The sequence below is a fragment of the Hemitrygon akajei genome, chromosome 11 (assembly GCF_048418815.1).
Source record: "Hemitrygon akajei chromosome 11, sHemAka1.3, whole genome shotgun sequence".
NCBI lineage: Eukaryota > Metazoa > Chordata > Chondrichthyes > Myliobatiformes > Dasyatidae > Hemitrygon > Hemitrygon akajei.
This window is the reverse complement of record NC_133134.1, coordinates 174969896-174994739: the sequence shown is the minus strand read 5'-3', so window position 1 is coordinate 174994739 and position 24844 is coordinate 174969896. Positions and strand designations below refer to the sequence as shown.

At 45.4% G+C, this 24844-nt stretch overlaps 1 protein-coding gene across 4 annotated transcripts; it reads left to right on the top strand.

Moving 5' to 3' along the window:
- Window positions 1–3391: 3391 nt before the first annotated feature.
- On the top strand, window positions 3392–24045 carry LOC140736312 (uncharacterized). 4 transcript variants are annotated; one of them, XM_073062309.1, is made up of 2 exons: window positions 3392–3465; window positions 14426–24045. In XM_073062309.1, exon 2 carries the CDS (start codon window positions 15050–15052, stop codon window positions 16340–16342), a length of 1293 nt encoding a protein of 430 aa, XP_072918410.1. In that variant the 5' UTR covers window positions 3392–3465; window positions 14426–15049; the 3' UTR covers window positions 16343–24045. The 4 variants fall into 4 exon arrangements, with proteins under 4 accessions (XP_072918410.1, XP_072918413.1, XP_072918412.1 ...); XM_073062312.1 differs by lacking the exon at window positions 3392–3465 and adding an exon at window positions 3607–3640; XM_073062311.1 differs by lacking the exon at window positions 3392–3465 and adding an exon at window positions 7665–8037.
- Window positions 24046–24844: the final 799 nt, after the last annotated feature.

Sequence of the window (24844 nt, the reverse complement as noted above, 5' to 3'; positions counted from 1 at the left end):
TCTTCCCAAATGTATGTACTATCCCATAGGCATATTTGGAGTCAGTGTATACAGTTCCGACTCTCTTTTCCAATATTATCAGAGCCCTTTGGAGCGCGTATAACTCACAGGACTGAGCCGACCATGAAGGTTGTGTCACACCCTTGGGGACCTAATTTCAAGTTTACCAGGGGTTCCTGCCGATGATTTTTCTTCCCCAAGGGTTGGAACCCCCGACCCCCCTAGTACTCTTCTTCCATCATGGCGTACGAGCGCACTTCCCGTTGGTATCTGGGGCACTCGCGCCTGAAGTGTCCCTCTTCGTTGCAGTGAAAACATCTAGGGGCCCTCCTGGGTCCCCTACTTCGATCTTGGCTGCCACTTCGTCCCGGCCATGGGTCTCTTCTTTCTCTTTTGTCTGCGGTCACCTGTTGGACTGTCTGGACCATTATCTTGGCTGCTTTCTTCAGCTTCTCTTCATCCCTTCTTACAAACACTTTCTGTGCCTCCCTAAGTAGTTCACTCAAGGGTTTAGTATTCCAGTCTTCTAGTTTTTCCAGTTTTTTTTCTTATATCTGGCCATGCCTTCGATACAAATTCAACATGAATTAGCTGTTGGCCAACCTCCATTTCAGTGTCTATTCCCGCGTATTGTTGCATGTTCCTCCGGATTCTATCTAGGAAGTCGGACGGAGTCTCCTCGGGATTTTGGTGGCTCCCAAATGCCTTGGTAAAGTTGTGTCCCTTCGGAACCGCCTGTCTTATTCCCTTTATCAGGAATTCTCGCAGATCCCTCATATTCCTTCGGCCCCCCTCTGTTTGCTTATCCCAGCCTGGGTCCACAAGAGGGAATTTCTGTTGCGGCTCTGCTTCGTTTGGCCTTTCCTTTTCCCACATTACTATGGCCGCCTGTCTTATCATTTGTCTTTCTTGGGTGGAAAACAAGGTTCCCATAATTGAGTACATTTCATCCCAGGTATAAATGTTGGGTCCTAGGAATTGATCCAACTGTTCGGCCAGGCCCATGGGGTCTTCTAATAGGCCTTTCATTTCCCTTTTAAAATTCCGTACCTCAGCGCTAGTCAGGGGAACATTAACATACCCCGTCCCTCCATTTGCTCCTCCCATAGGTACTTCTCTCAGAGGATATAGTCTGGCGGTCTGTTCGACTTCCTCTCTGTGATTTTTAGCTGTTTGTGACCTGGTTTCCATCCTCCTGGCTCCTATACTCTGCGGTTTTGCACGCTCCGTTTCCTCGTCACCCTGGTCTGCATCTTCTCCAGCTGCAGCTGCCGATTCATTTTCACTTTCCCTTGCCTCAAGGTCATCGATTTGCGGAGCGGTAGGGGGCACATATGGGGGCGGCAGGTGCTCGAGCACCTCCCATGTATTCTTTTTCTGTCCCCCTTCATTTATCGTTTTCAATTTATAACTATTTGTCGTTGGTAACCAGCATAGGGCATAATCACTTTCTTCGGGTTTAACATTAGGTTTTGAATTCACGTACAGATTAAGGGCTTGTTGTACCCAATCCTCGCTAGACCCGAACTTAGGCCACCACACAGCCGACCCTTGGATCGGCTGGCGGGACCAGAATTCACAGTACTGTATCATTTTTTTCTTTGACTTCCCTTTTCGCCTCCCCTAATCCTAATTTTCTAACATCCGTCCCAAGGGACTATCAGGGGGTACCCCGGGGTATTTTTCATCGTTGGCGCCTGGATTTCTTTTACCCTTTTCTCTCTTAGACCCCTTATTTCCCATCTCGAGGACTTGCCCGGTTCCAATCCACCCGCAGGCACCCCGTAATTCCACAATTCTCGTGCACTACGTCTCTGCAGGAATTTAATTTGAATGTGACCCACCTAGCTCGATCACTCCTGTCCAATTCCAGAACCTGTATTCCCGCGATCGCCCAGGAATCCACCTGCAGGCACCCCGCAGTTCCACAATTCTCGTGCAATACGTCTCTACAGGATTTACCTGCAGGAACCCCGCAGCTCCACGATTCTTCTGTACTACGTCTCTACAGAAATTTAATCTCTTACCTGGGTCCTGTGCACAGGAATTACTCGATCGCTCACTGTCTCGACTGCCTCGACAACCCCTCTTTGTTTCCTTGAGTCTGCCGGATATCACTCGCTCAAGCCGCGCGGGGCGACGAGCAAGGAATCAGGGACTGCCGAACTCGGCAGGGTGCACCTTCTCCGATGTCCTTCCTTGCCCCCCTCACGGCCGGAGTGTGGATCCCGGACGAGCCCCCAAGTTGTCAGAAACGAGCCACGCTCCCGAATAATGGCTTCAAGACAAATTCAAGGAAACAAAGTTTAATAACAGTTCTGCAGAGCTGGGTGCCTTCAGAGAAGGGAACCCTGAACCTTACAGGGCAGCAGGTTTTATCCTTCTTCCTTACCCCTCCCCTCCCTGACTCGGGAGGTACACAGTCTTAGATTCAGTGTTTTCCCATTCCATATTTGGAGTTGTTTTTTTACACATTTCTGTAAAACAATAGTCCATATCTCAGGACTTCCGTGATTCCACAAGCAGTTAATCTTGTCAGGCGCTTCTGCATTCCTGCTTATCAGACATAATTAAATCACATTTGTTTACTGACTTTAACCCAGACATAATTAAATCACATTTGTTTTCTGCACTGACTTTTAACCTCGCACATCTTAATTTACTTCAACTCTCACATTTGAGTTGCACCATATCACAAAGTCCTGTATCAGTTTCCTATACTCTTCCTCCTGTCCATTCCTGACACACCCCACTATGGCCGTGTCATCAGCAAACTTCTGCACATGGCCCATCTGTATTCCTTCATGCCCTGACTAATCAAGAATCTATCTACCTCTGCCTTAAATATATGCAATGACCTGGCCTCCAGTTGCCCATGGCACCAAATTCCACAGATTCACCACTCTCTGGCTAAAGAAATTCCTCATTTCCATTCTAAAAGAACGTCCCTCTAATCTGAAGCTGTATCCTCTGGACATCTAATATAAATTAAAGATCAGCAACATTGGAAACTGATTTAAAAAATGTTGCTTATTTCTGCAAAATGTCGGAGGAAATCAGCGGGTCAGGCAGCACCTATGTAAGGAAATAACAGTCGACATTTTGAGCAGAGACCCTTTACCATGCCTAGACTGTGTATTCCTCTACCTAGATTTGCTGAGTTCCCCCAGTGTTTTTCGCTGTATTTCCAGTATCTGCAGAATCTCGAGTGTTTTATATTCGCATTTGCAAGTAGGTTGTACTTTAACATTTGACATACGGAATACCAGTTGATATTGAGTATATTATTTGTTGTAGTTTGCTGGGTTAAAGGTGGTGGGGCGCGCGTATTACCCAGAAACCTTCGCGCTTCAGAATTTACCGACCGTGACTTGGCGATCAAATGCGCATGCGTAAAATCACTGATAGTTCCCGGATGTTGCTTATGCGCTCAGTGAACATGAGTCTCAGCGGGTTTGGCTGCAGGTAAGGGCATAGGCGACTGAACTGTGACTTCCGGACACACCGTAGTTTTGTACCCCGCGATATTCCAGTACTTTCTCTCTCTCTCTCAGACTCAAAATCCGTAGCTCAGCCATGGGAAGATGAGCGAAGGTGTTGGCGCCATTTCTGCAGCGCATGCGCATCACTCGGTCCTAAGGTGCCATACAGATGGGGTTGTAAACACAAGTACTCGGCAGGTCGGGCAGCATCCGTGGAAACGAACAGTCACCTCTCTCATGGTTCCGCCTCTTTCTACTACCCATAGTGCTTTCCCCTTACATTTCTTCTTCACCTTTCGTGCCTATCCTCGTCCCTGCTTCCCCTCCCCCACCTATTGATCTTTCCCCTTACTGGTTTTTCACCTGGTACCTATTAGCCTTCTCCTTCCCACCCTTCCCGCACCTTCTTTATAGTGCCCCTGCCCCGTCCCTTTTCAGTCCTGACGAAGGGTTTCGGCCCAAAACGTTGACTCTTTGTTTCCACGGATGCTGCCCGACCTGCTGAGTTCCTCCAGCGTGTTGTGAGTGTTACATAGATGGAATTTTCGTTTGTGGGGTCTTATGGGTAAAGAGGCAGCTAATGGTGACAGTACCAGTGCATTCCCTGCCAGTCCTGTGGGTGCTTTGAGCACTGTCAGAGGATCTGGGAGCAGATATGTCTCCCAAAGGCTGCCAAGCTCCAGCTGTGCGAGTCCAATGATTAGAAACTCTGAATAAAATAAGGTTCCCAGTTAATCATGGATGAAGAATTTACCTTCCAGTCAATGAAAATGTCAGTTAGTGCTGCAAGGGAAAAAAGATCAAATTCTTCCATCAGCTTTAGTACTTGAGAAAATCACCTTTTTACCTCCTCTTGATCTGGACCTTTCTAACTGTGAGAATATGTAGCATTCTCTATGGGTACATAATGATATCAAAATCATTTGTCCTGGGTAACAAGTGACCTGTAACTTTCACACCACTAAAGTGCTGCACTCCCCTTCATATTCATTGGCATTGCCATCGGTGAGTTCAGCACTGTGAATCACCTGTTGTTAGGGGATCAGTGTAATTGGAACATTTCCAGGATCAGACAAGTGCTCTTTGTAGTGCTGTGGTACATGACCAGAACTTGAAATAATACCAATGGAGAGAGACAAGTCACAGATTGATGAAAGACATAAATGGACCATTCTGATACAGACAGGGAATTTAATGATCAGCCAGAATGCCTCATCTGTATCCAGTTAGAAAATCAAAGCAAGAGGCTGAGAGTGAAGGAGTAAAGGCCTCGGAGAGAAGTCTTTTTTTTTACTGCTCGGGGAAGAGAGGCTAGACTGCGCATGCGCGTGATGTAGCGTGCCAAAGGTTTAAAAAGGAGAGGAATTTTTCAACAGTCTTTTTAAATTGAAGCAAGAGGCTGAGAGTGAAGGAGTAAAGGCATCTCGGAGAGAAGTCATTTTTTTACTGCTCGGGGAAAAAAAGGCTAGACTGCGCAGGCGTGTGACGTAGCGCGCCAAAGGTTTAAAAAAAGGCTCAACAGGCTTTGGCATGAACAGGCAGAGGCGAGGGTAGGTTCTGGTAAGTTTTTGTTTTGTTTAGAGTAGAGAGAATGCCAGGCAGGATGTTGGAATGCTCCTCTTGCAGGTTGTGGGAAGTCAGGGACACCAGAGGTGCCCCTGACAGCAACACCTGCAAGAAGTGCATCCAGCTGCAGCTCCTAACAAACCGCGTTAGGGAACTGGAGCAGGAGCTGGATGACCTCCGGATCATTTGGGAGAATGAGGAGTTTATAAGATAGTAGTTTCAGGGAGGCAGCTACGCCAAAGGAGCAGCGCACAGGTAATTGGGTTACTGTCAGGTGAGGGAAGGGGTAAGGGCAGGCAGAGCAGGGTTCCCCTGTGGCCATTCCCCTCAACAACAAGTATACCAATTTGGATACTGTTGGGGGTGATGACTTACTTGGGACAAGCTGTGGCAGCTGGATCTCTGGCACTGTCTGGTTCTGCAGTGCAGAAGGGAGGGTGGAAGAAGAGGAGAGCAAACACGAGGAAATCTGCAGATGCTGGAAATTCAAACAACAACACACACAAAATGCTGGTGGAACACAGCAGGCCAGGCAGCATCTATAGGGAGAAGCGCTGTCGACGTTTCGGGCCGAGACCCTTCGTCAGGACTAACCAAAAGGAAAGATAGTAAGAGCTTTGAAAGTAGTGGGGGGAGGGGGAAATGGGAAATGATAGGAGAAGACCGGAGGGGGTGGGATGATGCTAAGAGCTGGAAAGATGATTGGCGAAAGTGATACAGAGCTGGAGAAGGGAAAGGATCATGGGACGGGAGGCCTCAGGAGAAAGAAAGGAGAGGGGGGAGCACCAGAGAGAGATGGAGAACAGGCAAACAACTAAATATGTCAGGGAATGGGGTAAGAAGGGGAGGAGGGGCATTAACGGAAGTTAGAGAAGTCAATGTTCATGCCATCAGGTTGGAGGCTACTCAGCCGGTATATAAGGTGTTGTTCCTCCAACCTGAGTTTGGATTCATTCCCATTCTGATACGTTTCGCTGAACACCTATGCTCGGTCCGCCAGAAAAAGCAAGATCTCCCAGTGGCCACACATTTTAATTCCACGTCCTATTCCCATTCTGATATGTCTATCCATGGCCTCTATTGTCAAAATGAATCCAAACTCAGGTTGGAGGAGCAACACCTTATATACCGGCTGGGTAGCCTCCAACCTGATGGTATGAACATTGACTTCTCTAACTTCTGTTAATGCCCCTCCTCCCCTTCTTACCCCATCCCTGACATATTTAGTTGTTTGCCTGTTCTCCATCTCCCTCTGGTGCTACCCCCCCACTTTCTTTCTCCTGAGGCCTCCCGTCCCATGATCCTTTCCCTTCTCCAGCACTGTATCACTTTCGCCAATCATCTTTCCAGCTCTTAGCTTCATCCCACCCCCTCCGGTCTTCTACCATTTCGCATTTCCCCCTCCCCCCGCTACTTTCAAATCTCTTACTTTCTTTCCCTTCGGTTAGTCCTGACGAAGGGTCTTGGCCCGAAACGTCGACAGTGCTTCTCCCTATAGATGCTGCCTGACCAGCTGTGTTCCACCAGCATTTTGTGTGAGAAGAGGAGAGCGGTAGTGATAAGGGACTCAATAGTTAAACGTACAGATAGGAAGGAGGTTCTGTGGTCGTGACAGAGACTCCCAGATGGTTTGTTGCCTCCTTGGTGCCAGGGTGAGAGATGTCTCTGATCGCGTGCACAACATTCCGAAATGGGAGGGTGAGCAGCCAGATGTCATGGTACAGCAGTGCTCAGGCAGGACAGATTAGAGGGCTTGTCTACCGAGGCCATGTGGGTGGAGCTGAGAAGCAGGAAAGGTATGACCACATTAATGGGGTTGTATTATAGACCACCCAATAATCAGTGAGAATTGGAGGAGCAAATCTGCAGAGAGATAGCAGACAACTGCAGAAAACATAAAGTTGTGATAGTAGGGGATTTTAATTTTCCACATATTGATTGGGACTCCCATACTGTTAAAAGCCTAGATGGGTTAGAGTTTGTAAAATGTTTTCAGGAAAGTTTTCTAAATCAATATGTAGAGGTACCAACTAGAGAGGACGTAATATTAGATCTCCTATTAGGAAACGAGTTAGGACAGGTGACAGAAGTGTGTGTAGGGGAACACTTTGGTTCCAGTGATCATAACACCATTAGTTTCGACTTAATCATGGATGAAGGTAGATCTGGTCCTCGGGTTGAGGTTCTAAACTGGAAAAAGGCCAAATTTGAAGAAATGAAAAAGGATCTAAAAAGCATGGATTGGGACAGGTTGTTCTCTGGCAAGGATGTGATTGGTAAGTGGGATGTCTTCAAAGGAGAAATTTTGAGAGTGCAGAGTTTGTATGTATCTGTGAGGATTAAAGGCAAAGTGAATAAGAATAAGGAACCTTGGTTCTCTAGGGATATTGGAACTCTAATGAAGAAGAAGAAAGAGTTTAAAAAAGGGGACTTCCAATGATACACACAAAATGCTGATGGAACACAGCAGGCCAGGCAGCATCTATAGGAAGAAGCAATGTTGACGTTTCGGGCCAAGACGAAGGGCTTCTTCCTGTAGATGCTTCCTGGCCTGCTGTGTTCCACCAGCATTTTGTGTGTGTTATTTGAATTTCCAGAATCTGCAGATTTCCTTGTGTTGGGACTTCCAATGGTTATTTTTTGGATCGGGACAAGAAAGGTGGCGTGAGAGCTAAATTCTGAAGGAAGGCAGTTTTTTTAAAAGCTTCTTTGAGTACAGGAAGGGCGAGACTGTGCAGGTGCGTGATGTAGACAGGACAGCACGCAGAGTTTAAAAAGAAGACCACCCTATACAGCGGGCAGCGGAGTGAGTGGCAGCTGAGCGTAGGGCTTTGGCTCAACGGGCTTAGGCGGGTAACGGGTAGAGGCGAGAGCGAGGCACCAACTCTTTTTTTCCCCTTGGCAAATCAGCCCGGACAGACAGGAACAGCAGGTCTCACACAGCTAACAGTACGAGCTAACAGTTTAAAAAGTTCGTGTGTTTGGCGAGGTAAGTGGGTGAGTAGACTTATTTTTCCTTGTTTCATTCCTGTAGAATTAGGTAGCATGTCTGCAGGGTTAGTGCTTTGTGTAGGGTGTCAGATGTGGGAATACTGGGAGACCTCCAGCCTCCCTGATGGCCACATCTGTGCCAGGTGCACTGAGATGCAGCTCCTTAGAGACCGTGTTAGGGATCTGGAGCTGCAGCTTGATGACCTACTGCTTATTAGGGAAAGTGAAGAGGTGATAGACAGGAGCTACAGCGAGGTAGTCATCCCTAAGCTACAGGGGTCAGAAAACTGGGTGACTGTCAGGAGAGGGAAGGGAAATGCTTGGATAGTGGAGAGCACCCTGGTGGCTGCCCCCCTCAGCAACAAGTATATCGTTTTGGATGCTGTTGAGGGGGATGACCTGACAGGGGACGGCCACGGTGACTGGGTCTCTGGCACTGAGCCTGGTGCTGTTGTGCAGGAGGGAGAAGAGGAATGCGGTAGTCATAGGGGAACAGAGGAGATTCTGTGAACCTGATAGAGATATCCGCATGGTGTGTTGCCTCCCAGGTGCCAGGGTACGGGATGTCTCAGATCGGGTCCAGAATATTCTGAAGGGAGAGGGCGAGCAGCCAGCTGTCTTGGTACATGTTGGTACCAATGACATAGATAGGAAAAGGGAGGAGGTCCTGAAGAGAGATTTCCGGGTGTTAGGAAGGAAGCTGAGAAGCAGGACCTCCAGGGTAGTAATCTCAGGATTGCTACCTGTGCCACGTGCTAGTGAGGGCAAGAATAGTAGGTTAGTCAGATTACTATCTAAATGGAGTCAAGTTAGGAAAAGGGGAAATACAATGAGATCTAGGTGTTCTTGTACATCAGTTAATGAAAGCAAGCATGCAGGTACAGCAGGCAGTGAAGAAAGCTAATGACATGCTGGCCTTTATAACAAGAGGAATTAAGTATAGGAGTAAAGAGGTCCTTCTGCAGCTGTACAGGGCCCTGGTGAGACCCCACCTGGAGTATTGTGTGCGGTTTTGGTCTCCAAATTTGAGGAAGGACATTCTTGCTATTGAGGGAGTACAGCATAGGTTCACGAGGTTGATTCCTGGGATGGCGGGACTGTCATATGTTGAAAGATTGGAGCGACTGGGCTCATATACACTGGAATTTAGAAGGATGAAAGGGGATCTGTTTGAAACATAAGATTATTAAGGGATTGGACACGCTAGAGGCAGGAAAAATGTTCCTGCTGATGGGTAAGTCCAGAACTAGAGGCCACAGTTTAAGAATAAGGGGTAGGCCATTTAGAACAGAGATGCAGAAAAACTTTTTCACCCAGAGAGTGGTGGATATGCGGAATGCTGTGCCCCAGAAGGCAGTGGAGGCCAAGTCTCTGAATGCTTTCAAGAGAGAGTTAGATAGAGCTCTTATAGATAGCGGGGTCAAGGGATATGGGGAGAGGGCAGGAACGGGGTACTGATTGTATATGATTAGCCACGATCAGTGAATGGCGGTGCTGGCTAGAAGGGCTGAATGGCCTACTCCTGCACCTACTGTCTATTGTCTATAGGATCAGGCAGATGAATGCGTGGCTGAGAGACTGGTGCAGGGGGCTGGGCTTCAGATTCTTGGATCATTGGGATCTCTTCTGGGGGAAGCATGAACTGTTCAAAAAGAACGGGTTACACCTGAACCCGAAGGGGACCAATATCCTGATGGGAAAGTTTAATAGAGCTGTTAGGGAGGGTTTAAACTAATTTGGCAGGGGGATGGGAATCGGAATGATAGAGCGGAGGAGGGGGAAAACAAATAAATCTAAGTGAGCAGTAAAGATGTCAGGAAGGATAGGCAGGTGATGGGGCAAATTTGCAGTCATTGGGATGAGTTGCAGTGCAATCAAAGCAAAAAGTACCAAATACTGGACTTAAGTTGTTATACTTAAATTCACGCAGGAATTTAAGGTAGATGATCTTGTTGTACAGCTACAGATTGGCAGGCCTCCTAACAGCTGCAGTGATGTGGACTACAAATTACAACAGGAAATAGAAAAGGCTTGCCAGAAGGGCAGTGTTATGATAATTGTGGGGGATTTTAACATGTGAGTGGATTGGGAAAATCAGGTCGGCACTGGATCTCAAGAGAGAATTTGTAGAATGTCTACGAGATGGCTTTTTAGAACAGCTTCTTGTTGAGTCCACTAGGGGATCAGCTGTACTAGATTGGGTATTGTGTAATGAAGGACAGCAGAGCAGCAGTGGCTGGAGTTTATGTGAGAAGTGAGGAAGGTGCAAGACAGATATATTCCAAAAAAGAAGACATTTTTTCAAATGGAAAAAGGATGCAACCAGGGCTGACAAGAGAAGTCAAAGCCAAAGTAAAAGCAGAGGGCATACAAGGAAGCAAAAATTAGTGGGAAGACGGGATTGGGAAGTTCTTAAAAGCTTACAAAAGGAAACTAAGCAGGTCATTAAGAAGGAAAAGATGAATTATGAAAGGAAGCTAGCAAATAATATCAAAGAGGATACCAAAAGCTTTTTCAAGTATATAAGAGTAAAAGATAGGTGAGAGTAGATATAGGACCGATAGAAAATGATGCTGGAGAAATTGTAATGGGAGATAAGGAGATGGCGGAGGAACTGAACCGAGTATTTTGCATCAGTCTTCACTGAGGAAGACAGCAGCAGTATACCGAACACAGAAGGGTGTCAGAGAAGAGAAGAGTGCGCAGGCACAATTACGACAGAGAAAGTACTCGGGAAGCTGAATCGTCTTAAGGGTAGATAAATCTCCCGGACCAGATGGAATGCACCCTGGAGTTCTGAAGGAAGTAGCTGTGGAGATTGCGGAGGCATTAGCAATAGATTCTGGCATGTTTCCGGAGGACTGTAAGATTGCAAATGTCATTCCGCTATTTAAGAAGGGGGCAAGGAAGCAAAAAGGAAATAATAGACCTGTTAGCTTGACAGCGGTGGTGGGAAAGTTGTTAGAGTCGATTGTCAAGGATGAAGTTACAGAGTACCTGGAGGCATATGACAAGCTAGGCAGAACTCGGCATGGTTTCCTTAAAGGAGAATCCTGCCTGACAAACCTATTGTAATTTTTTGAGGAAATTACAAGTAGGCTAGACAAGGGAGATGCAGTGGATGTTGTGTATTTGGATTTTCTGAAGGCCTTTGACAAGGTGCTACACATGAGGCTGCTAAACAAGATAAGAGCCCATGGAATTACGGGAAAGTTACACACGTGGATAGAGTGTTGGCTGATTGGTAGGAAACAGAGAGTGGGAATAAAGGGATCCCATTCTGGTTGGCTGCTGGTTACCAGTCGTGTTCCACGGGTTGGTGTTGGGGCCGCTTCTTTTTACATTGTATATCAACGATTTGGATTATGGAATAGATGGCTTTGTGGCTAAGTTTGCTGATGATACAAAGATAGGTGGAGGGGCTGGTAGTGTTGAGGAAACAGAGAATCTGCAGAGAGAATTGGATAAATTGGGAGAATGGGCAAAGAAGTGGCAAATGAAATACAATGTTGGAAAGTGTATGGTCGTGCACTTTGGTAGAAGAAATAAACGGGCAGTCTATTATTTAAATGGGGAGAGAATTTAAAGTTCTGAGTTGCAATGGGACTTGGGAGTCCTCTTAAGGTTAACCTCCAGGTTGAGTCGGTGGTGAAGAAGGCGAATGCAATGTTAGCATTCATTTCTAGAGGAATAGAGTATTGGAGCAGGGTCGTGATGTTGAGGCTTTATAAGGCACTGGGTAAGACCTCACTTGGAGTACTGTGTGCAGTTTTGGGCTCCTTATTTAAGCAAGGATGTGCTGACATTGGAGAGGGTTCAGAGAAGTTTCACTAGAATGATTCCGGGAATGAGAGGGTTAACATGAGGAACGTTTGACCGCTCTTAGACTGTACTCCTTGGAGTTTAGAAGAATGAGGGGGGACGTTATAGAAACGTTTTGAATGTTGAAAGGCATGGACAGAGTGGATGTGGCAAAGTTGTTTCCCATGGTGGGGGAGTCTAGTATGAGAGGACATGACTTAAGGATTGAAGGGCACCCATTCAGAACAGAGATGCGAAGAAATTTTTTTAGCCAGAGAGTGGTGAATCTGTGGAATTTGTTGCCACGGGCGGCAGTGGAGGTCAGGTCATTGGGTGTATTTAAGGCAGAGATTGTTACGTATCTGTGTAGCCAGGGCTATCAAAGTTTATGGTGAGACAGCGGGGGAGTGGGATTGAATGGGAGAATGGATCAGCTCATGATAAAATGGCGGAGCAGACTCGATGGGCCAAATGGCTGACTTCTGCTCCTTTGTCTTATGGTCTTATGGTATGACATGTATAGGAAACAGCAAATAAGGTGCTTGAGGAGTATAAAAAGTGGGGAAAAAAACTTAAGAAAGAAATCAGGAGGGCTAAAAGAAGACATGAGGTGGCTTTGGCAGTCAAGGTGAAGGATAATCCAAAGAGCTTCTACAGGTGTATTAAGAACAAAAGGATAGTAAGGGATAAAATTGGTCCTCTTGAAGATCAGAGTGGTCGGCTGTGAATGGAACCAAAAGAAATGGGGGAGATCTTAAATGGGTTTTTTTTTGCGTATGTGTTTACTAAGGAAACTGGCATGGAGTCAATGGAAATAAAGCAGATAATTAGTGAGGTCATGGAACCTATACAGATTGAAGAGGAGGAGGTGCTTGTTATCTTGAGGCAAATCAGAGTAGATAAATCCCCAGGACCTGACAGGGTATTCCCTCAGACCTTGAAGGAGACTAATGTTGAAATTGTAGGGGCCCTGGCAGATATATTTACGATGTCGGTATCTACAGGTAAGGTGCTGGAGGATTGGAGGATAGCTCATGTTGTTCTGTTGTTTAAAAAAAGGCTCTAAAAGTAATCCGGGAAATTATAGGCTGGTACGTTTGACGTCGGTAGTAGGTAAATTATTGGAAGGAGTACTAAGAGATAGGATCTACAAGTATTCAGATAGACAGGGACTTATTAGGGAGAGTCAACACGGCTTTGTGCGTGGTAGGTCATGTTTAACAAATCCATTAGAATTTTTCGAGGAGGTTACCAGGAAAGTGGATGAAGAGAAGGCAGTGGATGTTGGCTACATGGACTTCAGTAAGGCCTTTGACAAGGTCCCGCATGGGAGGTTAGTTAGGAAGATTCAGTCGCTAGGTATACATGGTGAGGTAGTAAATTGGATTAGACATTGGCTCAATGGGAGAAGTCAGAGAGTGGTAGTGGAGGATTGCTTCTCTGAGTGGAGGCCTGTGACTAGTGGTGTGCTACAGCAATCAGTGCTGGGTCCATTGTTATTTGTCATCTATATCAATGATCTGGATGATAATGTGGTAAATTGGATCAGCAAATTTGCTGATGATACAAAGGTTGGAGGTGTAGTGGATAGTGAGGAAGGTTTTCAAAGCTTGCAGAGGGATTTGGACCAGCTGGAAAAATGGGCTGAGACATGGCAAGATGGAGTTTAATACAGACAAGTGTGAGGTATCGCACTTCGGAAGGACAAACCAAGGTAGAACATACAAGGTAAATGGTAGGGCACTGAGGAGTGCAGTAGAACAGAGGGATCTAGGAATACAGATACAAAATTCCCTAAAAGTGGCGCCACAGGTAGATAGGGTATTAAAGAGAGTTTTGGTACATTGGCCGTTATAAATCAAAGTATTGAGTATAGGAGGTAGAATGTTATGGTGAGGTTGTATAAGGCATTGGTGAGGCCAAATTTGGAGTATTGTGTGCAGTTTTGGTCACCAAATTACAGGAAGGATATTAATAAGGTTGAAATAGTGCAGAGAAGGTTTACAAGGATGTTGCCAGGACTTGAGAAACTGAGTTACAGAGAAAGGTTGAATAGGTTAGGAGTTTATTCCCTGGAGCGTAGAAGAATGAGGGGAGATTTGATAGATGTATACAAAATTATGACGGGTATAGATAGTGAATGCAAGCAAGCTTTTTCCACTGAGGCTAGGGGAGAAAAAAAAACAGAGGACATGGGTTAAGGGTGAAGGGGGGGAAGTTTAAATGGAAAATTGGGGGGGCTTCTTCACACAGAGAGTGGTGGGAGTGTGGAATGAGCTTCCAGATGAAGGTGGTAAATGCAGGCTCACTTTTAACATTTAAAAAAAAACTTGGACATGTACATGGATGAGAGGTGTATGGAGGGATATGGTCCAGGTGCAGGTCAGTGGGACTAGGCAGAAAAATGGTTTGGCACAGCCAAGAAGGGCCAGAATGCCTTTTTCTGTGCTGTACTGTTCTATGAGGGGGTTCCTCCAACTTGAGTTGAACTTTGTAACAATGTGATGTCAGAGCTCACCACAGAGTAAAATCTCACGTGAAATATTGTCTTTTACCCATTGATATATTTGTAAATATTTTTACAGGTTAGAAAAGGCAGAAAATTAGTACATGGGAATCCCAAACACAACAATACGTCAGATTTACACTCTCTGTCTGGATATTTAAGGACTGACCAGATATTTCCTTGGAAATCAATATGTATGTTGTCGATCCTTGGAGGTAAAGAGGATTTCATCCCAGCTGGAAAGTTACTTTGTGTCTGAAATGAAGTTTTCTGTTGTAACTCAGTGAAATCTCCCTGAACCGGGTGCTGAGAACACACCAGTGGGAAGGAATTTTTTCACAGCCTACCCGCAGTCGCAACAGGGAGTTCACAGTGGGGAAAGGCCATTCGCCTACTCTGTAGGAGGGGATCCTCTCAGTCGACTAGCCTTAAGATACATCAGCAAGTTTACACCATCGTGAGATGCTCCACCTGTTCTGACTGTGGGAACTAATTAATTCTGTCATTGATACTAAAGTTATATGAGAAATTTCACCTGTGAGGGGATGTTGCTCAGACTATGAGAAGACATTCATACACTCAACCACACTGCAGAGACACCAGCAAGTTCACACTGTGATGGCCATTCATCTGCTCTGAATGTAGAAATGGGTTAATTGTGTCATCTCAACTGAATGAATGTCAGCGAGTTCACGCTGAGAAGATGCTGTTCAGCTGCTCAGACTGTGGGAAGGAGTTCACTGGGTCATCTGACTTGAAAGTACATCAGCGAGTTCACACTGGGGAGAGGCCATTCACTTGCTCTGAATGTGGGAAGGGATTCACAGACTCATCCAAAGTACAAAGACACCGGCTGGTTCACACTGGGGAGAGGCCATTCACCTGCTCTGAATGTGGGAAGGGATTCACAGACTCATCCAAGCTACAGAGACACTGGCTGGTGCACACTGGGGAGAAACCGTTCGCTTGCTCAGACTGTGGAAAGGCATTCACTCACTCATTCCAACTGAAGCTACATCAGCGAATTCACACTGGGGAGAAACCGTTCACTTGCTCAGACTGTGGGAAGGCATTCACTCGGTCATCTCAACTAAAGGAACATCAGCGAATTCACACTGGGGAGAAACCATTCACCTGCTCAGACTGTGGGAAGGCATTCACTCGGTCATCTCAACTGAACGCACATCAGCGAGTCCACACTGGGGAGAAACCGTTCAGCTGCTCTGAATGTGGGAAGAGATTCACTCGGTCATCTGACTTGAAAATACATCAGCGAGTTCACACTGGGGAGAGGCCGTTTACTTGTTCATACTGTGGGAAGGGATTCATTCGGTCATCTGAACTGAATGCACATCAGCGCTTTCACACTGGGGAGAAACCGTTCATCTGCTCAGACTGTGGGAAAAGATTCACTCTGTCATCTCATCTACTGACACACCAGTTAGTTCACACTGGAGAGAAACCATTCATCTGCTCAGACTGTGGGAAGGATTTCACTCGGTCATCTGGCTTAAAAGTACATCAGCGAGTTCACACTGGGGAGAAACCATTCAGCTGCTTAGACTGTGGGAAAGGGTTCACTCGGTCATCTGACTTGAAAATACATCAACGAGTTCACACTGTGGAGAAGCTGTTTGCCTGCTCTGTATGTGGGAAGGGATTCACAGAGTCATCCAAGCTACAGAGACACCAGCGAGTTCATACTGGGGAGAGGCCGTTCACCTGCTCTGAATGTGGGAAGGGATTCACTCAGTCATTCAACCTTTTGTCGCACCAGCGAATTCACACTGGGGAGAGGCCGTTCACCTGTTCAGAATGTGGGAAAACATTCGCTCACTCATCGACCTTACAGAGACACGAACGAGTTCATACTGGGGAGAGGCCGTTCACTTGCTCTGAATGTGGGAAGGGATTCATTCAGTCATCCATGCTACAGAGACACCAGTTAGTTCACACTGGGGAGAAACCATTCACCTTCTCAGATTGTGGGAAGTGATTCACTCAGTCATCTGACTTGAAACTACATGAGCAAGTTCACACTAGGGGTAGATTATAAGATATAGGAGCAGAATGAGGCCTTGTAACCCATCGAGTCTGTTCCATCATTTCATAATGGCTGATCCAGTTTTCCTCTCAGCCGCAATCTTCTTTCTTGTCCTCGTATCCCTTCATACCCTGAACAATCAAGAATTTGCCTTTAATATACATAAAGAACTGGCCTCCACAGCTGCCTGTGGCAAAGAATTCCACAGATTAACCACTCTCTGTCCAAAGAAATTCCTCCTTATCTCCATTCTAAAAGGAAACACCTCTATTTTGATGCTCTGTGCTCTGGTCTTAGACTCCCCCACCACAGGAAATATCCTTTCCACATCCACTATATCAAGTCCTTTCGCCATTCGATAGGTTTCAATGAGATCACCCTTCATTCTTCTGAGTTCTTGTGAATACAAGCTCAGAGCCATCAAACGCTCTTCATATGACAAACCATTAAATCCTGGAATAATTTTTGTGAACCTCTTTTGAACCCTCTCCAGTTTCAGCACATCCTTTCTAAAATAACTTGCACACAATACTCAAGTGAGGCCTCACCAGTGCTTTATACACTTTCAACATTACATCCTTGTTTTTAATAGACCTCTAGAAATGAATGCTAACATTGCATTTGCCTTCCTCACCATGGGCTAAGCCTGCAAATTAACCTTTAGGGAATCCTGTATATGGACTCCCCAAGTCCTTTGCTCCTCAGATTTTTGTACTTATCTCCATTTAGAAAAAAAGTCAACCCTCTCATTTCTTCTACCAAAGTGCATGAACATATGCTTCCTGACACTGTATTCCATCTGCTATTTCTTTGCCCATTCTCCTAATCCATCTAAGTCCTGTAGCCTCTCTGCTTCCTCAAAACTACCTGCCTTCATATCATCTGCAAACTTTGCAACAAAGCTATTAATTCCATTATCCAAGTCATTGACATATAACATAAAAAGAATCAATCCCAACACAGACTCCTGTGGAACACCACCAGTCACTGGCAACAACCAGAAAAGGCTTCTTTTATTCCCACTCTTTGCCTCCTGCCAATCAGCTGCTACTTTATCCAAGCCAGAATATTTCCTGTGATACCATGAGCTCATAGCTTGTTAAGCAGCCTCAGGTATGGCGCCTTGTCAAAGGCCTTCTGAAAATCCAAGTACACAACATTGACCAATTCTCCTTTGTCTACCCTGCTTGTTACTTTTTCAAAGAATTCCAACAGATTTGTCAGGCAAGATTTTCCCTTGAGGAAAATGGCCTGTGGTCGAGAATTAAAGGCAGCAGCTCATGCAGATTTTTGCTGGAGCTTTGAGCACGCAGCATTTGGGATTGATTAGCAAGAAGAATGTAAAGTTAGGCAGGAGCCAGTGTCAAAGAGTGAACAGAGTCGGAGTGGAGATTTTGAGGTGTTAGTTCTTTGAGGTTTCAGTGAGGAGAGCCTTCAAAGGTTTCAAGGGTACATTTAATGTCAGAGAAATGTGTAAAGTATACATGCTGAAATTCTTTTTTTCGCAACCATCCACGAAAACAGGAGTGCCCCAAAGAATGAATGACAGTTAAAAGTTAGAACCCCAAAGCCCCCCCACAGCTCCCCCCTCCCAAGTGTAAGCTGCAGCAAAGCAATGCTCCCCCACCAGTCAAAAAAAAGCATCAGTGCCCCCCACCGAGCACTCAAGCGTGCAGCAAAGCATCAATAAAGACACAGACTTGCAGTACCCCAAAGACTACTCATTCACTCAGTAATTCGACATACCACAGGCCCTCTCTCCCTAATAAGGAAAAAAGTGGTATCCCCGTTTCACAGCGAGAGGGGAGACATAACAAACAACTCACTGATTTATGATGTTAAAAGTCTTGCGTCGCTTTTTCTGAGCTCTGAGCCCAAAGAACTCGGGTCTCTGGGCACACAGTCCACAGCTAGTTTGCTGCTTTTGATCTTCTGAGTACTCCCATCACACACCAGGTTCCTGCGGAGGCACTGACCTTGAGTCTGCCTGCCTCCACAGCCACAAAACCCTGAAGAGGCACTAGTCTTCTAGGCCACATCCTTGGTACATCGAATAACAGCTAGTCGTGAGACCCCGAGAGTGGGTCCCATTCCCACAAAGAACTGAAATCAGTGTATAACTCCAGGTTAGGGTCTTCAAAAGAAACTTGAAAGGGAAAAATAGAGATAGTAAAGATAGAAATAGAGCTGTTTCTGAAGAATCAAGCAAAGGAGTCGCCGTTGGGCACCATCGTCTCCACCCCACAATCAGTTAGAGATGTTATAATTAAGCTGAAGATGGAGTTTTTTTTGTTCCCTTTACAATTGCTCAGTGAGAACAGTAGGGATGACAGGCAGGATAGTGGAAAGGTCCTCCTGTGGGACACCTGCAGTATCCCTGATGACTACACCTTTGAGAAGTGGATCCAGCTGCATCTTTGAACAATCTGCATAAAGGAATTGAAGCGGAAACTGAATGAATGGATCATTCAGGAGGCTTCTGAGGTGATAGATATGACATATAGTGAGGTAGTTGCATCCAAAGTGCAGGAGACAGGAAACTGGGTGACAATCAGGAAAAGGAAAGTAGTTAAACAGCCATTGCAGCGTACCCCTGTGGCCATCCCCCTCAACAGCTGGTATATCACTTGTTGGTGTGGGGGTGACCTAGCAGAGGAATGTCATAGCCATTGGGTGTCTGGATCTGTGAGTCAGATGGGGGGGGGGGGGGGTGTTGGAGAGTTGACTTGTGTTGATAAGTGACGCATTAGTTAAGGAAACAGTCTGGATGTTCTGTGGGTGACAATGATATTTCAGGATGGTATGTTGCCTCCAGCATGCTAAGGTCTGGGACATTTCTGGTAGAGTGTTCAGCATTCTTAAGGAAGGTGAACAGCAAAGGACATAGTCCATGTGGGTACCAATGATATGGGCAGGTAGAGTAATGAGGTTCTACAAAGGGAGTTCAGGGAGTGAGGTGCTAACGTAAAGGACAGCACATCCAGGGCTGTGATCTCGATTGCCACCTGTGCCATGTACCAGTAACAGGAAGATTATACAATTTAACACATGGCTAAGGAGTTGGTGCAGGAGCAAGGATGTAAGATTTTTAAATAATTTGAGCTGGCGAAGATTGTGTGTGCAGGAGGGTGAGTTTGTTGGGGCAGAAGGGGCATCATTGATGGAGGGTGGAGGGGATGGACAGGTCTCTCACACAATAAACACATGCAATTGTGGGTATGGAGTATAAGGTAGAGGGTGAAGGAGTAGGAGAGGAGTGAGAAGGGGAAGGGGAATCTCCTTCACAAAGTCACAACACATTTTGATAATAAAGTTATTTTGAACTTAAAAAATACATTTGTTTGTATAATGTACTGTTGAGAAATGTTCTCAATGTAGACCCAAGAGTGGAAAATGAACCCTTCAGCTCCACTGCTCCGTGCCAGCCAAGAACCTCCACCTGAGTCTGTCCAATCTGTCTATGTTTGACCTGTCTCCCTCTAAAGTTTCCTTTCTGTGTACCTGTCCCAGTGTCTGATTTTCCTTCACAACCTCATTTTCCTGCCTTCTCCCCATAATCTTTGACATCCTTACACTGATCAACCTCTGTTTTTTAATAAACCCGATAACTTGGCCTCTGAGCCATCCATGGCAGTGAATTCTACAGATCACAACCAGCTAGCTAAAAGAAATTTCTCCTCTCTAAATACATGCTCTCTGGTATTAGATATTTTGATCCATCAGGATAAATATACCAACTATCAACTCTTATCTATTGATGTTTCTCATAATCCTCTCAGCCTGAGCCTCCTCCACTTCAGAGAAAACAACCCTATTGTCCAAATGCTCCTTACACAGTAGCTTATGCCTCTAATCCAGACAGCAATAGACAGTAGGGGGCAGGAGTAGGCCATTCAGCCCTTCTAGCCAGCACCGCCATTCACTGTGATCATGGCTGATCATACACAATCAGTACCCCGTTCCTGCCCTCTCCCCATATCCCTTGACCCCGCTATTTATAAGAGCTCTATCTAACTCCCTTGAATGCATCCAGAGACTTGGACTCCACTGCCTTCTGGGGCAGAGCATTCCACATATCCACCACTCTGGGTGAAAAAGTTTTTCTGCATCTCTGTTCTAAATGACCTACCCCTTATTCTTAAACTGTGGCCTCTAGTTCTGGACTCACCCATCAGCGGGAACATGCTTCCTGCCTCCAGCGTGTCCAATCCCTTAATAATCTTATATATTTCAATCAGATCCCCTCTCATCCTTCTAAATTTCAGTGTATACAAGCCCAGTTGCTCCAATCTTTCAACATATGACAGTCCCGCCATTCCGGGAATTAACCTTGTGAACCTACGCTGCACTCCCTCAATAGCAAGAATGTCCTTTCTCAAATTTGGAGACCAAAACGGCACACAATACTCCAGGTGTGCACAATACTTCTGCACCCTCTCCAGTGTATCTGTATTATAGTGGAGAAAAGGGAACAAGAGGCAAAAGGGAGGAGCTATCCACATTTGATTGGAATTGCACACTAGCAGAATAACAGCATGGCAGCAGTGGGTGGAGTTTCTGGGTCCAATGCAAAAGGCACAGGATAGATACATCCCAAAGATGAAGAAATATTCTAAGGGGAAGATGAGGCAATTGTAGCTGACCAAGTCAGACAGCATAAAAAGAAAAGGGAGGACATACAATGGTAAAAATTAGTGGGAATCTGGAGCTTTACAAACCAACAGATGCCATCTAAGAAAAAGCAATAAAGAGAGAAAAGATGAAATATGAAGGTAAGTGACAGTAAAATAGACGATAAGAATAGGAGCAGAAGTTGGCTATTTGTCCTATTGAGTATGCTCTGCAATTTCACCATCGAAAATCCATTTTTTCTCTCAGCCTTAATCTTCTGTTGTCTCCCCATATCCTTTCATGCCCTGTCTGAATGAGAATCTATCAACCTCTGTCTTAAAAATATACCCAATGACTTTGCCTCCACAGCTGCCTATGGCAATGAGTTCCACAGATTCACCACTCTGGCAAAATAAATTACTCCTGTTCTGAAAGGATGCCCTCTATTCTGAGACTCTTGTCCTATGGTCTTAAATTCCAATAGATTTGCTGGGCAAGATATTTCCTTAAGCAAACCATGCTGACTATGTGTTGAGGATAAATCTCAGGAGCAGCAGGCAAAACAAATCAGGCCAAACAACAGAGAATTGTTTCAGACTAAAGGACTTTATTATACATGATATCATGGACAGGCTCTGCACCTAAGAGCGGTGTTCAGGGGCTCTGCTCACCTTGCAGACATGCTTCATTATATAGACACAGCATATGTAACTAAAAGCCCTTGACAAGAACATTGCTTGACTTTGATTTTGAACTTAGAACTAGATTACAACAAACAATCACAACATTTTGGTCTCATTCCGGCTGGTGCCACAACCTCCTTATTGCAAGGACTTTAGCTAAATCTCAGGAACATTCACAGGTGATAAGGTTAACCCCTACATGTCCAAAGAGTCTTAAATTCTTCCACAGTTCCCTCGTTGATCCTTTCAGATCAACACTCCTCATGAGGTATTTCCTCCTGTTCCTCGTGGGGGGGGGGGGGGGGTGGTTCATATCCCTCCGGAAAAGGTCTTTCTTTGCCAGGACGTACCTTCTCTCCCCACCAGTTTTGCCTACTGTGCATCTCTATCATGGGGACATTTTCAGGTCCGTGTAAGGCTCTTTTCATTAACTGGTAACAACACAATTGTAATGGTCCACAATTGCCACTATAATTATCCTATGGGTAATCCAGCTTCCCCAGCCAGAAAACCATCCATCTATTATTTCCCACCATTTCGTTCCTGAGCCAAAATTCTTAAAAACTGTTCCCCTATCTTCCTAATCTCCTCAATCTTTCCCCTTAGGTGTTAACTAAGGTCAGTTATGTTTTCTGAGGCATCGGGAGTATAAGTACAATATCCCTGTCCTACCACGGTGCATGTCCCTTTTTTGGCTAAAAGCAGGTCCAGGGCCATTCTATTTTGCAAGGCTACCATTCTAAGGGCAACTACCTCTGTTGTTAGGTCTTTCACTTGTGTCTGCACTTAACTTAGGGCATTGGCTGTGTCATTGGCCAATTTCTCTAGAGCAGCTGCCATATTAATAATTTCTCGCGAATTTCGGGCCACACCATGAGGGATACACTATCATCCAAAACCTTCCACTTTCCATGATCCCTCGCTTATTTCGCCTTAAGTAAGGGTGTTGCGATATATCTTTTATAGGATGCATGGAGGGCACATTATAGGCCAGATAACAGCAGCCCATCCAATTTCCCATTTTCATCTGGTGGCCCAGGGATAAGCTCTTTACCCACATACCCAGTATGAGGAGGAGGACCCGCCCTCTGTTCAGTACGAGAGCTATTTCCCAAAAATGTCCCATTTCCCCCTGCTGTATTGCAATAACAAGTTCCATTTACGGTTTTCTGTGGATTTGCTAACTCAAAAGAGGACATCCTTTTTCCCTCCGTTGGGGTATCGAGGTACCATCCTTTGGAACAAATACATCCACAATCCCCTTTGCTGGCATTACAATCCTTTATCATAATCTGCCAATCTCTTGTTCTAAGGTCGTTTGAGAATTTGTTGTTTTGGTCCATAAAGTACATGGAGAGCATTTCGCTTCCATTCAGGGGACCCCCCTCCAAGGACATTCCCTGGGTAGCATGCTGAGGTATCTTTACACATACCCAACAAGAGTCCAACTCTTCATTTTGTTTGACACAAAGACAAAAAGGTACTTTTGGGACAAGGCCACACTAACTCCTCCCAGTATCAGTCCACATAAAAGCATCTGGCTTGTCAGCTTCATGCTTTCTTGTCTTCCAACTCCTGGTGCAGTTTGAACCTAGTAGCGTGAATCCATTCTTTTCCTTCAACCTTCACTGCGGTTCGGGTTGAAATGAAATATCTTGTCATTGCATTGTACAATTTGTCATGCACCAATACAGCGAAAATGAGTTTGCAACTCTCGTACTCAATACTATAAAACAACAAATAAAATAAATAAACAATTAATAAAATCAAGTAACCAGCCAGTACAAGCAATGTCCAGCAGTACAAAAGCGCAACTCAGATGCATGACAGCCATAAAACCAGTATTGAAAGTAGCAATATAACAAATGTATGGATGATGCTTAGTCGATTGGTTCAGAGCAATTATAGCTCTGGGGAAAACTATTTTTCAGTCTGGAAGTGCGGGTATAGAAAATCTTATAATGTCTGCCAGATGGAAGAAGTTGAAACAGATGATTGCATTGGTGTGTATTGTCCTTACAGATGCTTGTAGCTTTCCTTAGGCAGTGTGAGCTGTAGGTGTCCTCCAGGTCTGGGAGTTGTGTCCCGTGATCTTCTGTGCACTGAAGTGTTTTCCTATCAGCTGCTGTACAACTGAGATACCACACAGTGATGCAGTATATTCAGATGCTCTCTATGGTGCAGCGGTAAAAGGTCACCAGCATTTGTTCAGGTAGACCGGCTTTCTTCAGTGTCTGAGGAAAAACAAGCGTCGTTGTGCTTTCTTAACTATTGTTGTGGTGTTAGTGGATCATGTAAGGTCTTCTGAGATGTGTATTCCCAGAAACCTGAAACTGGACACTCTCTCCGCTATGTCTCCGTTAATGTAGACTGGAGCGTACTCGTCATCTCACTAAGCTCTGTACCTCTGCTCTGTATACTGATTCATCTCTGTTGGAGATCAACCTGATCACTGTTGTGTTGTCTGCGAATTTGATGATGGTTTTGGTGTTAAATGCAGGTACACAGTTGTAAGTAAAGAGGGAGTAGAGTATGGGACTCAACACACAACCTTGTGGTGTATCAGTGTTCACGATAGTAGTGGAGGATAAGTAGTGGAAACCCAGTCTCACAAGAAATTGGGGACCCATTTGCAGAGTGATGAGCTGAGGCCTAGATGGTGGAGGTTGGAGAAGAGCTTGCTGATGACAGTATTAAAAGCAGAGCTGTAATCAACAAACAACATCCTCACGTATGTGCCCTTTCCCTCCAGATGTGTCAGGACAGTGTGAAGAGCTAATGAGATGGCATCCTCTGCGGACCTGTTTGCTTTATAGGCAAACTGGTTTGAGTCCAGTGTAGCAGGGATAGTGACTTTAATGTGGGAGAGGACCAATCTCTCAAAGCACTTCATTATTGTTGGTGTGAGGGCAACCGGACAATAGTCATTCAAATTGTTGATGTTTGTTCGGGACAGGCACTATGATGGCTGACTTCAGGCACTTGAGGACCGTTGCCTGAGGCAGAGACAGTTTGAAAAATTAGCAGTTGTTAGCAGCACTGTGTAAGGGCCCTTCCATCTAGGAGAAAGAGAGTACTTTTTTAGCTCCTTTACATATAAAGCAACAAAGAACAACTAAACAAGAAATAAGGAAAGAGAAGATAGAGTATAAAGGTAAAT